Raw genomic sequence first — 16,817 nt, 5'->3', positions numbered from 1 at the left:
CATAGTCTGGTTTGAGCCTCACACAATGTGGTTTCTGGGTTTCTCCCTCATTTTGAAGAGGTTTTGAAAGACCAGTAATGGAATAATGAGAGAATTAAGCTGGGTTCAGATTTTTAGTTAGTAATTTTGACAGAAACAATTCTAACCAGGAGTCAACCTACAGCTGCTGTGGTAGTAGTCTTGTCTCCAAAAACAATGAACACGGCCTGGGAAAAGGCCCTGTTCATAATGACATTATTAACAACAGCAAAAATAAATTGTTCTCTTGTCTATGAATTGAAGCACAGCGGCTAAGACATTTGGCAATGAATAAATACAGCCTGTTACATGGTTGGGAAAAGGATGTAGGTAGAATATTTTAACCCCATTTAGTGGATTGCATTGTCCACATCCTGAAAGAACAATGGTGTTTTGAAGAGTGAATTCCATATCTGGCATCAGAGAGTTATGTTTGAGGTGACTGGTGGAAGGAGAGGCTAAAATATCCAGTTTCTGTTCTGAAGCGTAACATCGTATGCATATTACAAATGGGAATTCTTAACCACTGTGGTTAAGTCTAGCCACATGACTCGTAGTAAAACAGTTTCATTGCATAAGGTGTACCTTGCATTTCTCTAAATATTCCCTTTTCCTACTTATTTCTAATGACTAATCATTTTTAACATTTCTTTAGATGTGATTTTTGAACTTTATTTTTATTTTTTTACTTTGTAGCTTCGTCCTCCTCAGCCTGCGGTATATTTATTTGTTTTAGATGTGTCTCATAATGCAGTGGAGGCTGGATATTTGACAATAGTCTGCCAGTCATTGCTGGAAAACCTAGACAAGTAAGAATATAAATAACCTTTTCAAACTAGCGAATGTGTTATTAGGAACAATACTAACCTACAGCTTTGTGGGAACACTTGTGTATAGTGTTTAAACAAACACAGGACAGAATTTCTGTTGCCTGAGATTCTGAAATGCAATTTACATGTCTTAAAAACAAGAAAAAACCCACACAAAAAAACTCCAAAACCTACCAACTGAGCAAAAAAACCAACACCGCCACCCAGAAGAACAGCTGTTGAAGGAATTTACGTGATAAGAGTTCTCTCCCGTGCATGTGATTAAAGGTGGATCTGCAAATAATTTTCTTATTTATCTGTGAAGAATATTTAGCTGTAACTTCTAAAAACGTGTTGATTGTATGAACATCTATAAAGTGTACTCTTCCCCCCTACCAAGACCAATAAAAATTTCTAAATTAGAGATTAAATTGGCTAGCTCTTGGCTGAAACAGCTGAGGTGCTGCACACTGGAATGTTTAATTGCTAGTGTGAGAACGCCTCGGTGAATTTTGTCGGTTCAGTTGTTTTAGATCAGTTACCTAGATCTATCTCTGCCAATTTCTATCTGTTCTCCTTTTTGCACTGGAACAGCATGTATGGGATTGGTGGTGGTGTTTTTTAGGGAAGGTTGATAAACTTTACTATGTTCATGTCTTTTGAAAACTAATTTGCATCCTGTGGACACCTCACTCTAAAAATTGTTCTCTACAAGTTTTTTCTGGGAAACTTGATTTTTCATTTCTGATAAAGACACCAACATGTACAATAAAATTTTTCACTTAGGTTTATTGGTTTAGTCTTTCTTTGTTCAATTTTGACAGGTATTTTGTCAACAGATTTTCAGAAACATGCTAAATTATTTTAGGTAAATTCATAAAATCCCACACAAAGTCTATAGGAAAATCAATACATCCAGTTAATTTAAATACCCAGATGGTAAAAACAATATTTCTCTCTATTGCTTTTGTTCACCATTATGGTTTTCAGCACTTGCTCATGTTTTATATTTTGTTTGAGAAATCCTGTTTAGTTTTTTGTTTTATATTTTTAATGTCATACATAGGAATATGGTCCACATGAGAAATAAATATGTTGCATGGTAGAGACATTGGATTTTGGTTCAGAGTTATAAGTACTTTGTATATACATTAGTAAATGGTTGGGTTTTTTCTTGTTTGGGTTTTTTTAATTATGCAAGAGCAGAATGCACTATTCTTCCGTCGAAGAACTGAGAAGGCTGCCTTCTTTCATGTGTCAGTGTAATGTTTAAATGAACCTACAAAGTTCTCTCTTGGATCACTTAGTGGATCGCTTAGTCCTGTAAACTGTACCGTTATCCCAGCTTTTCAGAAAACGCTGAAGAAATATTACTTGTAAATCTCCTTTCTTTTGTTCTCCCTTCACCACTGTGTACGTGAGCTGAGTTTCTGCTAACATCAGCAGGAGCTGTGTGTGTGTATGTCTTGAGAGAGAAATTTAGAGCTTAATAGTTTGGTTTTTTTAATGCTTCAGGCTGCCTGGAGACTCAAGAACAAGAATAGGGTTCATAACATTTGACAGCACTGTTCAGTTTTACAACTTGCAAGAAGGTTTATCTCAGCCCCAGATGCTGATTGTCTCAGATATTGATGGTAAGTAAAAAAAAAAAAAAAAGGAAAATAAATTTTTGAGAACCTACTTTTTTCCTAGAGAAAGATTAGAATCTCTCAAATGTTCTGATATTAGGTCAGTTGTATTGAAGGTATAGGGAATAATTTTTAAAAATTAATCTTACACTAACTACAGAGTAGGTGGTGTTTAAAAAGTGAAACTCATGTTAATTTTGCTTTGAATAAAACAAGCCTTCTATAGAGTAATTCTCTCTAATGCATGTATCAGAAAAGTAGACTGTATTTCATGGTAAGTAGAGGAGTGGGCAGTGAAATGTTCTATTTTTATGTTGTTTTTTCTTTAATAAAAAAACTTCTGTTCTCTCTGCAGATATTTTCCTACCTACACCAGATAGTTTACTTGTCAATCTTCATGAAAGCAAAGAGGTATGATTGTTCAAAATATATAATTAAATTTAGAGTTAAATATTCAAAATAGAGATTCCTTTTAAACTTGGAATTCAAGCCTATCTTCATAACATGTAATTCCAATGCTATTTTTTAGTTATAGAAGTATTACATGTTTGTTTGATGCATCATAGTTTTTAAAATTTTTACTTTGTTTTCCTTAGTGTGTTGAAACTAAGCTGAAATATTTGGTGCTGATTGTTCCACTTCAGTTACAGCAAGTCAGCTTTTTAGAAATAACAGAAAATCTCAAGCTTGCAATATCTCATAAACACCTTTCAATCTGTTCTGCAGCTGATAAAAGATCTATTGAATGCGTTACCAAATATGTTCACTAATACAAGAGAAACACACAGTGCATTGGGCCCTGCTCTTCAGGCTGCGTTTAAACTGATGTCCCCAACGGGTGGTCGGATATCTGTGTTTCAAACTCAGTTACCATCTTTGGGAGCAGGGCTTTTGCATTCTAGAGAAGATCCCAATCAAAGGTCAAGCACAAAGGTACAAAAACTTCCTTTAATATTCATCTCACAAGGCGAGGGACTGGCCATGTCTTTCTGACTTGCATCATTCTTCAGATTAACTCTTGTTTATAGCAGTTCACTAGATTTTAATTATTCAGTGTCTCTGTGTGTGCATTTAAAATCACTAGTTTATACATGAATGTGTGGTATTACTTGTTTAAAAGTGCATGAGCTGTCATTTGGGCCCTTGGTCCATAGCTTTTCTTGGCAAGTAAAAAAGCTGCATCTCTTGACTCAGTTAATACCAACCTGGGTTTTGAACCAAAGGGTGGATATATTAAATTCTAGACCTAAAACATGATTTCTTAGTATTTTTATGGCCTTGTAGTTTACAGCATGTAGTAAGTATTACATAGTTACATGAATGTTTATTTGTATGTCAACATAAACTTCCTTGAAAGTAGGATCATAACTTTTGTAAATACAAACCAAAAGGATATGGAGCATAATGAAAATAACTTGTGCAGGTGGCAATGCCTATAAATTATTGCTTAAGGGAAACCTCCTTGTGACACTTTGCTGCTGAACAGTGTGTCTTTTGTTCCATGAAGTCTTAAGAGAGCACGATCATTGTCTTAACTCTTTCCTGTGTAATTTATTCACCAAAGGTGGTCCAGCATCTTGGTCCAGCAACAGATTTTTATAAGAAGTTGGCACTGGACTGCTCAGGCCAGCAGACTGCTGTGGATTTATTTCTCTTAAGTTCACAATATTCTGATCTAGCTTCTCTTGGTAAGGAGTACCTAATGTATGCATTCACTCTTTCCACACTCTTGTCTGTCTTTGGAAGTATAGGCTTCTCCAGGAACTCTTGAATCATGTAAATCTTTTTGCACTTTCATAAATGCAGCTAATACTGCAAAGGAATTGACTTTGAAGTTAATAGTAGTAAAGAACAGGAGTATTGGATTGGTGGCATCAGACAACTTATTCTGGGATTTCACAGTTCTATACAAGAAAATATGTTCCTGCTCAAGAGCAGGAAACAGGCAGCAAGGAATTAATGATGTTTAATCATAGGGATAGAACAGGGTTCTCATCCTTCAGTATTAAACTAAGATTTGTCTCTGCGCTCACGCTTAATTGTGCCTCTACACCATTCGATATTTCCATGTGCACTCCTGTCTTAGATGCCAACGGTAGCATGCTTAGTGCAGTAAGTGTATAATTAGGTAACTGTGTATTGGGGTGACTCATCACTGTCTCCAGTGGCCTGAGTCTGGGCCGGTTCTCCTACAGATGCGGGTCATATCCAGAAAAAGATGAACATAAGTGTGACTTGCAGAAGGTTGGGCTCAGTTTGTGTGTCCTGACTTCATGTTAGTTCTACCTCTTAACCTTATCTTTTCTTCCTTCACAGCTTGCATTTCCAAGTATTCTGCTGGATGCATCTATTACTATCCATCTTTCCATCGCAGCCATAATCCTGCTCAGGCCGAAAAGTTGCAAAAAGACCTTAAAAGATACCTTACAAGAAAGATTGGATTTGAAGCTGTTATGCGCATAAGATGTACAAAAGGTACATTTAAAATAGTGATTCATATGGAAAAGTTGGTGTAAATACGTTAGTCCTCATTTTGAATGCGTTTAGTCTTTTAGCAAGGTTAGATTTCAGGTTATTTCTCTTTCACTGAAGAGTAAGATAGTTGCTGCCTTTCTGTAAGTTACATTAGCTTTTGCCATTTGGCTTTTTGTTTTGTTTTTTACTTAGCATGGTGCCATCTCACTTCAGCTAAGTTGACATGTGTAGTGTAAGGGAATCATTCAGTTTGGAGTGTTCAGAATTGAACATGAATTCTACAGGATTGTGCTGAAATGTCTAATGGTTCACGTAATTGATTCTGCATGATAGAATAAGTATTTTTACTGTTTTCTTAAACACAGCTTGAGGGCTGTGGGTGTTAATAATTAACAGGAGTTTTTCACACTGTTTTAACCTCGCACTGAATTATTTTATCTGCTTCTAGGTCTTTCAATACACACTTTTCATGGGAACTTTTTTGTACGGTCTACTGATTTATTATCCCTTGCCAATGTCAATCCTGATGCTGGATTTGCCGTACAAATGTCCATTGAGGAAAGTCTGACTGACACATCTTTGGTTTGTTTTCAAACAGCTCTTTTGTATACTTCCAGCAAAGGTAAATAAATTCAAGTGGATCAGCTACTGGGCTTTTTCTTTCTTCTTCTAACATAATGTTTTTGTATAGTTAGTTCCACAGACTTTTCTTCTCTCTGCCCTAGAGAGAATCTTGTCAAAGCCAGTGAGCCTACTTGGGCGTTTAATCACATAATGTAAATATTTATAAACTCTATTTTCATGGCACAATGTAATTTATCTCCATCTTAGAGAGTTGATTCAGCAAGATTCCTTTTCTTAGCATACCATCGTTATAAGCATGTTTGGCCCGCTCTTTCTCCAAAATCACAGATCCGTGATGGATTGGAGCAGGTTGCTAGTGCATGGGGTGGCCATAAAGAATAGTAATACTTTCTACTGTGGAAGATGCCACAAAATTTTGGGGTGGAAATCAATGCACTTCATTTGTAGGATCAGGACACTTACTGTGGATGTTACAAGCTAGTTTGTGTTAGGAACTTGTGCTGATTCATAAGTTGAATGCTTTTGAGCATTGCAGAATTTGAACAGTTTGAGACAGGAACGGGAGATAGCGTTACAGCAATTTCCTGACTGGTGTGTTTTTACAAAATGAGTGCATCTTAGATGAGAGGAGGTATGCTGTAATGACTGAATTTGTATACCTCTGTCAGGAGATATTGCGTAATGATTTCTACTTGTTGCTATTAGGTGAACGTCGAATTCGAGTGCACACGCTTTGCTTGCCTGTAGTAAGTTCATTGGCGGATGTATATGCAGGAGCAGATGTACAAGCAGTTGTATGCCTCTTAGCAAACATGGGTGAGTACAGACCAGGAAGATTCAAATATCTTTTCGTATGTTCTTAATTTTGCCAGCCATTTAAATGAAGTAGTGAATGAAGCATGGGTATTGTAGCAAAAGGTTGGAGCGGAGCACACTGAAGCCTGAGAATACAGAAGATGACAAAATCAAAGTTAGACCAAAACTATTAACTGAAATACTTCTTAGCTGAATACTTAGTTGACTTTAATCTTACAAAAGGAGCCTTCTTACATTGTTCTCTAGAGTCTACTAAAGGACAGAGAATCTTAAGACACTTGGATCAACTCTCTCATTTTTGTATCATCGTCATCATGGCTGTTATCTCAAACTTCAGCATTTTAGGGTTACTTAAGAATCAGAGTGATTCAGTTTAGTGAGTTGCTGGAGACTAAAAGGGAACTTCTGACAACAGTATTTCCAGATATGCATTAGTTTTCTACGCCGTCGTTGCTGGCTTGAGGATTCTTACTTATCCCATACTTGTAGGTCATACGTAGCTGTTTCATAGACTGATCTCTGCCATTGAACATGTGTGGTTCTGTGCAGCATTTTAGTATGTGCTGTGTTGTACGTTAATAGTCAAATAAATTAGAAGAAATAAATAGTACTTCTGTATCTCGACTTAAATGTGCATTCAGTCCAGCAGGTGGCTTCCTCCAATCAAAGGATTTGCAGCCCTTTCTCAGCAGAGGAGGACTAAGCTTCGTTTACATTAATCATGATTATGCCACTGAAATAATGGAAGACATTTCAGGGGGGCGGGGGGCAAAAATAACTGCTGCAAATCTTATCTTGGAGGTAGGACAGCAGAGAGTTTCAGCAATAGTGAAGTTACTGGTTTAAAATGGCTTTATATTTAGACTCTCTTATATATCACAGCTTCAAAGAGTTTTTTACATTCTAGAGTAGGAACTAGGGAGCAGAGATCAGTATGCTATTTTTTAAGCATCATGATAGAGAGTTTCTGTATGGGCAGTCTGTCTTATTTACTCCTTAAAAAAAGTTAGGACTGCAGGTGTGGTGGTTTTTTGTTTTGTTTTTTTAAAGTCTTAATATCACCCAAAAGCATAACTAATATTTTCAAAAATCAAGGGAATTAATGACTCTAGCTCTTGTATCCTCTAGCCGACTCTAGTAACTTCTTGTGTCCTTCTAATGCAACAGCTGTGGATCGCTCAGTTTCATCTAGTCTTTCGGATGCAAGAGATGCCTTAGTTAATGCTGTGGTGGACTCCTTGGCAGCATACATGTCAACTGCCTCAAATCTGCAGCAGTCCATGCTGATAGCACCAAATTCCCTCAAGCTGTTTCCACTGTATATTTTGGCCCTTCTCAAACAGGTACGTATAATCTAGTGGATTAATGTTTGATGTTTAATTTATTGCTCCATTTGAGGAATTCTTCAGCTCTAGGTCAATCAATGTCTGCGCTCTTCTAAAATTATGAAAATTGGGTTATCCTCTCTGAGTTTACAGGACTTCACACAAAAGATTACTGTGGTAGCTTATTTTAAATGATAAATGCCTGAACAGTTTATTGGTTTACTTGGTTTTGAAATGTTTCTATTTTGTCTTTTTTAATAATGAAAATAATATAGGTATATTCTAATAACTAGCATTTCTCAGATTTTGGCAGCTAATTGGTATTGCCCATAAAGATTGTTGGAAGCCACTTACTAGTACTTCTTCAATTTTATTTTATGAAGGAAAAAAAATTTTTCAATGCATATACTTTGTACTTTGAAGTACCAAGAAGAAAAATTAGTTTCTATGGAGATAAAATTAAATCTATTACAGAAACTGAAGTGATAGTTTAAAGTTCACATAGAAATAGTTACTAATTTTTCATTTTTTAATTTCCTTGTATTATCAAACATCATACTTAAAAATAAGGAGAGAATTTACTGCAGGGTTTTGTTATCAATAAATCTCATAGCTTAAAGATTTTCATGTCTGACAGTTCTTTGTTTTCTTATCATGAGTAAACCTTTAAGTTTGGTAAGAAATCCAATCATAACTTATTTTCTTGGGCTTAGTGATTACTTTGGTCTCTAATAAGCTGATTAGGACTTCTTTGGTACTTGCATAAGCAATGCAGTTGGTGGTGGGGAAAAATCAGACCATTTATTATCAAGAGGATCTGTGTAAAAGACAGAAGTAGGAGTGGCTGAGAAAATTAAAAAGCCTGGGATATAGAGAAACCAAGATCGAAATACTTGTGGCAGCCAAGGAGAAGAGGACTAATGTACTTGGCTTTCTTGTAGAAGTGCGTATGAACTTTGATTATAGGAATGTTCTCCACTGAATCATAATATGGTGCTTACTTCATTGTATTGCTTCTAGCAGTAATCATGTTGCTTCTGACATTGATTGCTTCTAAAGGAGATCTGAAAAATCCAGTAGGCAAGAGTTACAAAAAATTTTATCCTGTGAGAACCTAGTTTCTGCTATAAAACATGAAAGTATATTTCCCCTCCAAAGCTGTTCTTCAACACTTAATCCCTTCTAATATAAAATGGAAGTTAATCTTATCCACAGACGTATCTTTTTTTGAAGTCTGCTAGGCTCATAGCTTCCCGTGATATCTTGCATTGGTGAGTTCTGCAGGCCAGTAACATCTGTCCAGAATAGAAATAAGAAACGCTGGCTCCATCAATACAAATTTTACACACAGTGGGGGGATAATTTTTTTTATTCTCCGTCACCATTAAGGAGGGAGAACAGTTTAAGTTCTAAAGGTATTTTATTCAAGTTGTATTTGATTAAGATTCTAATGTGTTATAATAAGATATATTTCTTTACAAAAGCTTTGCCATCTTTGCTTGCCACTTTCAAAAAATCTGAAATACGCTCTTTAGATGTGACATAAAATACAGGATTCATTTGAGTAACACTGTTCTCTTACAGAAAGCATTTAGAACAGGCACAAGTACACGCTTGGATGATCGCGTATATGCAATGTGCCAGATGAAGAGCCAGCCTCTTGTTCATTTGATGAAAATGATACATCCCAACTTGTACAGAATAGACAAGTTGATTGATGAGGTAATGTATGAAGCCTGTTTTGTAACATTTTCTAGTTTTAATGGACTATTGAACCTGATGTTGTGTTGCAAAGATTTAATTAAAGTTGTTATAATATAGACGGAGCAGTTTCCGTAAGTTATAAAAAATGAAGAAAAGCTTTATTTTCAAGTCTTGATTTGCTAGTACATTATGAGCAGAACTGTGGTTTTACTTCACCTTGTTTCAGTGACCATGATAATTCCATGCTTTTCTGTTATACGAAGAAAGCAGAGAAGATTTTAGGCATTGGAAACTTCTCCAGTGTGGTTTTATGTTTTAGAACTGTCTGGGGGAAATGGATGAATTAGATTTGGTAGAGGATTCCAAGTTTTGTATACTCAAACCAGATACAGTTGCCTGCAATAACAAGCTTCCAGTGGTTTCTCAGACTGATGTGGATAAAACAGAATTCTACTTCTGGATGGTCACGATCAGAATGAGGAAGTACTTCATGTGCGAGACTAGGTTTTATTAGCTCACCTTTTAGAGGTGGCCTAGGAAATGGATGCTTTTTTTTTTTAATAGAAGTAAGATGGATTTTATTTAAGGTCAAAGTTGATTGTAATTGCAAAAATAAGTTGTGATTTCTTAGGTAAGTTTTCATGAGCTTGTTAGTCACTAGCTTTTGAAGAGTATATGTAGGAGTTTGTTTTTAAGTGTCATACAAGATTATATGGTAACTTGAGTAGTTTCTCTGGCAGGTGGTATTGTTCAGCACAACCTGTGAGCTATTAGTAGTCTCAAAGTTTCCTTTAAGGTACTGCATAAACTCATATATGCGAGTCTAAACTCACTGTTTTTCCATGGAATTGATCAGTTAGTCTTTTTATACTTCTGTTCCCCTCTCCCCGCCACCCACACCTGTATTTGAGAAGCCAGCTTCCTCAACTAACCTTGTTAAGTGTTTTGTGGAACTTAGGCTGAAACACTGTATTCAGTGTGTGAGTGCTGTAAAGAACCAGCAGTGTCTTTGGGAGGTCCAGTTTTATTAGCAAAGGATTTCAGATCAGTTATTTCTAGTAGAATAATACAGAAAATAGGGCTTATTTGACCTACTGAAATTAACTGACAAACCACTTCTTAAATCATAACAATGCTAATCTGCTACTTAGTAGAACTTCAGTTTAAAGTATTTGTGACAGAGGCTGTTCTTAAATTTCTTGTTACTTTAGAAAACATTTTAAAATGGTTTTGATGGTTTTCTTTTCTCTTACCTCTTGATTCGTGAGAGCATTGAAGAAGGTCTTGAACTTTCCCAAGTGGAATTCAGTAGCTTGATTTTCATTATTATGTAGAAATCCCAAAAAGCTTCTAATCTATTGCATTATAATATGGAATTTTTAAAATAGTGATTTTTCTAATGATCTCTTACCATGTGGAGATGGGCTTAGTCTCAAGACTACTTTTTCCATACATTATTTGCAGAATGCTGACAGAATGTCATTGCTAATAGCCAGGTTGTTTAACCAGATCATAGTGCTTTGTGGACAAACCTATATATCACTTCAGGCAGGATGTTAAATCAAGGAACTTTGTTACTTAAATGCAGTAAAATAGTGAACCCTACTCCTACCCTATAGGGAGCAGAATTTGATGCTTCTCTCTTCTTGCAGCATTTCTAGTGAAGTTGAACGCAATGAAACAATCTGAGGTTGTTTGTAGAAAATTTAAGTGTAAACACTAGAATTCTATTGAAAGTTTGGCATGTCTAGCATGAGAAATGTTACATACACAAATGACCTTGTGTTATTCTTTAAGTAATAAAGTAGCATTTAGGTTAAGTAACATTCTAGAATTGTTTGTATGTAATCATTTTAGGCTTTACATGACAGTTACGTGAGGCTCAGCAAAATTTTGCTAGAGGTTAACAGTTTTTTGTTTTATTTTACCTGGTTAAGATAAAAAGTGGGATTTACTTATATTCTAGTGTTACTGAGTATTGTTTTTTGTTACAGGGTACAATACATGTAAATGACAGAGTTGTTCCTCAGCCACCTCTTCAGAAGTTGTCTGCAGAGAAGTTGACAAGAGAAGGAGCTTTTCTTATGGATTGTGGTTCAGTAAGTTACCAGTTTCATGCATTCCTTCTAAAAAAAAGCGATATATGCTGAATTATTAAAAGCAATCAGCTCTCAACAGTAACAGTGTAGTGAATCAGCATTCCAGGTAACCTGGCAGTTATCTGTGTTCCAGTGAAAGGCTTTCATATTTTGATCAGAGGAGTATCTTGAGGTTGCATATTAAGGCTTCAAAGGTCAATTTTTTTCATGCTAGACTGATCAGAACACACCAAGAGTTTGTATCAAGTTGTTGGGTTGGTTTGGGGTTGTTTTTTTTCCTGGAAATAATGGATTTCCATTTTCCAAAATTCCTCTTAATGGTTATTAAACTGTATGTACTGTAGTCTCTCTAACAAAACGCTTCTTGTTGATGCAGGAACCTTCTCAGTTACTCACAAAAATTAAGCGTGTTTTTTTGATTTGTGGCTTGTGTGATGTAGAGTTGCAAGAGTGAGGGAATTGTGGGGAGTGAACAAAATCTGTAGATACAGTTTAAGGTATTTGTAGAAATTAGATCAAAACACACTTCATTGGATAAAGCATTATGCTACTTGAATAATGTGATAAAACATCATGCTATGCTAGTGGCACTCTAGAAGTGCTTTAAACTTTGTAGTTCTGGGGTTGAGTGTGAATGTCAAACGAGCTTCTGTCTCCAGATGTCTGAAATAATTACTATAATGTTTTCATAGCTTATGCTTTACATGACTTGTTTAGGTTGGGAAGTCAGTGTGGGGTAACTGACACAGTGGTGTGACTTTATAAAATTTTAGGTTTTTCATTTTAGGAGGTAACATGGGAAGTTAGTGCATTAACTGTTCCAATATGTGTGTGTCCTGAATCCTCATTGTTTCAGTTTTTGCATTCTAACTACATTTTTTGACATTTAATGATCTTATTCCAAATGCTACCGACGTATTAATATGTAACTGTGCAAATAATAAATATAGAGATGTATGTGTGAATTGCAACTGGAGCTCTCAAGTGATTCATTTGCATGAAAGGTATTATTCTGGTATTACTCAAATTACGTCACCGCTTGTCTCTTTCTCTAAAACTGCAAGGCCTTTACTAAAATTGGTTCTGACATCTTACAGGTTTTTTACATTTGGATTGGAAAAAACTGTGATAACAACTTCATAAAAGATGTCCTTGGATACCCAAACTATGCGTCAGTACCACAGAAAATGGTAGGCGTTTTAATGAGCTGTGCTGTATAGTGCTTACACTTGGAATCTATATTTAATCTTTTTTTCTGCATTTCGGTTTTTTGTTATGTAACTATGAAATAGGGGGATTTGTTGGGTACCTTCTAACCTCTTGCCAACTTCACAGGAGACAGACAGAAGTTGTCAAATGCTTCCAAGGAAAGAATGCAAACACGAAATTTTGGCATTCATGGAATGCCAAAATATTTTTCTACACCATTACTGCTTTTATGGAAATACATTTGGGCTCACAGGAATAGGATGGAATTTCATAGAATTAATACAAACATTTTCTTTTCAGACATGTTGTTACAATTTGAGTTATTTTATTGATATAATGATTTTTAGAAGCCTCGTGTTCTCCAAACCTGGTGTAAGATACCAAGTCTATGTTATGACATGATAGGCCTGTAAGTAAAGATTAAGTTTGGCTCATCTTCCAAGCCTTGAGTCAACATTAAAAAAACAACAAAACAATAAAAACCCCACACTTTTAGCTATTAGAACATCGGAGACTCTGGGTGGAGGGGTTTTTGTTATAACCTGTTCCTACAGTCGTGTGTGAAACGGAACACTAGTTAAAGACCCCTTTTCAGTGGGTAGTGATTCCAAAATGTCAGCAGGTGGCGCATAAGGATGGACCCTTTTAAGACACCCTAGAAAAGTTCAGAATTGAATGGTTATATTCAGGTAGTACCAAAAATGTGTTAGTCACTGTGTTAGAAACACACAGGAAGATATTTCCTGCTTAGAAAGCTTGCATAGTATGAAGGGGAAAAGTAAGTGACAGGTGGTAATTATAAGAACAGGTTAAGAGTGGTGAGCTTTAAGACTACTCTAAAATTGTACTCCGTACTCTGCTTGTTCAGAGTTTTGTATTTTGCTCGGATTAGCAATTTCAAACTATGCCCTCTGGCCAGCTGGTGGTAAGTACTAGTTGACAGTGTTTTCAGGAAGAACTTGGATAAAGGAAGGATGACAACTTTTTTCCCCCAATGGTTATATAGCATTTATTATAATGAAAATGAGAAAAAATAACATACACAAAAGTTATCTTTGCTTTTGAAGTATGCCTTCCATTCATTTATTACAAAGGTAGCAATGGAAATACTTTTCAATCTGTAATCAATTATTTTATGTTGTATTAACTGTCTTAAAAGGTTATATCAGCCAAAGAGTTGGTATATTTAGCTTGGTGAATGGCTCCAGGTGTTTTTAATTCTATTTTTTAGCTCATTCCCCAACCAAATAGTTCAGCATAATGCTTGGCCTGAAATTTGCTTATAGTGCAAATTTCACTTCTTCATGTTTTGTTTATCTTTTTAGTGATGCGAAATGCAACATGGAGGAGCTTGATTGGCAGGGGAAGATAAAGGCAAGAAAACTGCAAAAGCAGCATTTTGAAAAGATGACTTTCTAAATGAGCTTGCTTTCTAAAATCTTTTTCACTGAAAAGGCAGTTTAAGTTAAAGATGTACTGCTTCCTACAGAACAGAAACTACTGTGTACTTTAAGCTGAAGAAAAAATGTGTATATGTAATCCATGGTTGGTAATTTCTTAAAATTGTGGCTTGGGTCATGTTATGACTATCAGGATCTATTTTTTCAAAAAGTTTTGATAATAAGATTTACTTCTTTCAATTACCTTCAACCAGACACAGCTTCCTGAGGTAGATACGCTCCCTTCAGAAAGGACACAATCTTTTATATCTTGGCTTAGAGACAGTCGACCCTTAAGTCCAGTTCTTCAAGTAATAAAGTAAGTATTTCTGTTCGATACTGAGTAACTATTGGCAACTTGTATTTACAGTTTCTAATTGACACTGATGAAAAATGGAAATATCTGACCTGGAGGAAACTGAATTACATCCTCTTTCCAGTTGATATAGTGCTGTTAATCGAAAACCCCTTAGCAGCAAAGGTCGTTTTTAATCTACTGCAAATTCAGTTACTAATAGTTTTATTGGTAGGAATTAGTTGCATATTTTTATACTGTTAAGAATATACTAAAGCAGTGGATATCCTTATAATCAGTGGAGTTAACGAGGTTAATTTCTGGTATAGCTTTTATAACTTCATATTAAAAAAAAAATCAAGGTTAACAATCTGTAAATAGTTGTATGTATTTTTGTTACTGAGCTCCATAGGACTGCAGCTGATCTGTGACATCTGAGGAAAGTTCTGAAGCCTTTTCAGGCCAGACCTGCTGAAAGAAGTTTAAATTCCATAAAATGTTTATACCTGAGTTTACATTCTCTAGTGTCTTCTCTAGAGTTCTCAGTTTACTGAGCCTAATGGGAGACCACATTTTAAGAGAGTATGAGGACTTTCTTACTCAGATAAATAATGTGTAAATACAGGACTGAAGCTCTCCAACTGTTGGTGTTCTGGCTGCCGCTTGAATTGCGAGTAGAGCTGAGAGACCGCAGTAAATAGCAGAGCTTTACTGCCCGCCATACCATACCAGTACAGAGGACTGTGCCCCAGCAAATATTTGCGGTGTCCCAGCAAATTTTTATTAGGGCAATAATTTTGGATACTAGGTCTTTGACATGTTTACAGTCTCTGTTCTGTTGCCAAATAAGAAAAACAGGGGAAGGAATTGAGATTACATGTAATCAGAGATCTGAATTTTCCAGTTTTTTAATCTTTATCAGGATTTAATTTAACCCTTTCAGAAATCATTGCCACCAGCATATTTAACTTCCAAAACAAAATCATATTTATGTTTCTTTTTTGTGTTTCTACAAGATATCTTAAATGCTATTTCACCAACTTTTCTACTGTTTTACACTTCTTAAAAAGGTGCTGCTGTCTGATAGCGTATTACAAACTTAAGGATTTTTTTCCTAAACTGCGGATTATTTGCAATTATAGTGACTTTGGACTGAATTTAGACTCGAAAGGGCAGTAAGCAATTCATTAGAACATATGCCTCTGCTTGAATTTACGGTGTATTTTTTTGCTCAATGTTTGGACTAAAATACCTTTTCTTCTTTCAGAGATGAGAACCCTGCCAAAACAGAATTTTTTCAGCATTTAATTGAGGATCGGACAGAAGCAGCTTTCTCATATTATGAATTCTTACTTAATATTCAACAGCAGATTTGTAAGTGAACAAGGAATAAATAGAAGAAAAATCCTGACTCTGGATAGACGCATGGGCTGAGAGAAGCATATGGGAAGTCACAAAAGTGGATACTTGTTCTTCACAATATACAGTGACCAGCACTATTTTCGGAGCTTTTCAGCTAAAGAAGTATACATTTCCAGAAGAGTTTTGCAGATTTACTTCAGACTAAAAGCGCTAGGAGTGATGAAGATGTTTCACTAGTAAACTTCAAATGAGTTTATACACATTTCCAGTTGTGCAGCAGTATGGTGCTCTGTTTATTGCAAGCTGGTGAATTTATGTAGCTATGTGGGATGGTATTTCTTAACCAAATGTACAATTAGGTAAAGCCTTTTTTTCTTACGTTTATTATAGTAGCCCTTCCAGATCCAAATTCTTAACAGAGATGTCAAAGGGCAGTGCTGTATGTTGGTTGTTTATATGAATTTCTTTTTAAAAGGAATGATTCATATTTACTAAAGACTTCAGCAAATTCCTTGTGAAAGTTGTAGAGTTTCAGTAAAGTACATCAGTTGTAGAAATAAATACATAATGTACATAAATATTACATTTGTAAAGAAAATGTAAAAAATATAACTAAAAAAAAGAGCTCAGTGTGCGGAATTGTCGAGTACTCAATGATGAATTGTTTTGTCCCAGGCTAGACAATGAAGTTGACTATTAAAACGTGCTAAAAAAGTATCTGTGTAGAAGGAACACAGCTGCTGCTTCTGTTACTTTTAGGTGAATTTATTTATGATTGGCTTACTAATTAAAAATATTTTGCTTTATCATGTGTTTTGATATTTATGCAAGTATAATCTTTTTGCCACTAAACTCTTACTGAACTGAATATTGAAGAGAACATGTTTACCACTTTATTTCACAGACCCCCGGAAGGAAGGCGAAAACACTGCATAGTCTGAAATGAGCTACTGATACAAAGTTCCTAAAACCCTTCTTATGTATTATCCTAAAGAAGGCAAATCTGTTAACCTTGTTTTACGCTTTGTAAACTACTGTAGTCTTGGTCCAGGT

General features: G+C 35.5%; 1 protein-coding gene across 3 annotated transcripts in view; it reads left to right on the top strand.

The window, feature by feature from the left end:
* SEC24B (SEC24 homolog B, COPII component) overlaps positions 1 to 16,570 on the top strand; it is a 45,845-nt gene extending 29,275 nt beyond the window's left edge. For all 3 annotated transcript variants that reach the window (XM_075090676.1, XM_075090675.1, XM_075090677.1), the window contains 14 exons: positions 715 to 827; positions 2,343 to 2,461; positions 2,811 to 2,866; positions 3,182 to 3,388; positions 4,020 to 4,143; positions 4,772 to 4,930; positions 5,379 to 5,552; positions 6,221 to 6,331; positions 7,499 to 7,674; positions 9,241 to 9,378; positions 11,355 to 11,459; positions 12,557 to 12,649; positions 14,323 to 14,426; positions 15,670 to 16,570. In XM_075090676.1, the coding sequence (XP_074946777.1) occupies positions 715 to 827; positions 2,343 to 2,461; positions 2,811 to 2,866; positions 3,182 to 3,388; positions 4,020 to 4,143; positions 4,772 to 4,930; positions 5,379 to 5,552; positions 6,221 to 6,331; positions 7,499 to 7,674; positions 9,241 to 9,378; positions 11,355 to 11,459; positions 12,557 to 12,649; positions 14,323 to 14,426; positions 15,670 to 15,784 (1,794 nt within the window). In that variant the 3' untranslated portion in view covers positions 15,785 to 16,570. The remainder of the gene's footprint in view (positions 1 to 714; positions 828 to 2,342; positions 2,462 to 2,810; positions 2,867 to 3,181; positions 3,389 to 4,019; positions 4,144 to 4,771; positions 4,931 to 5,378; positions 5,553 to 6,220; positions 6,332 to 7,498; positions 7,675 to 9,240; positions 9,379 to 11,354; positions 11,460 to 12,556; positions 12,650 to 14,322; positions 14,427 to 15,669) is intronic.
* Positions 16,571 to 16,817: the final 247 nt, after the last annotated feature.

This window comes from Phalacrocorax aristotelis, chromosome 4 (assembly GCF_949628215.1).
Source record: "Phalacrocorax aristotelis chromosome 4, bGulAri2.1, whole genome shotgun sequence".
Classification (NCBI taxonomy): Eukaryota; Metazoa; Chordata; class Aves; order Suliformes; family Phalacrocoracidae; genus Phalacrocorax; species Phalacrocorax aristotelis.
Note: the sequence above shows the minus strand (reverse complement) of the source record. Positions and strands in the feature narration are given on the sequence as shown.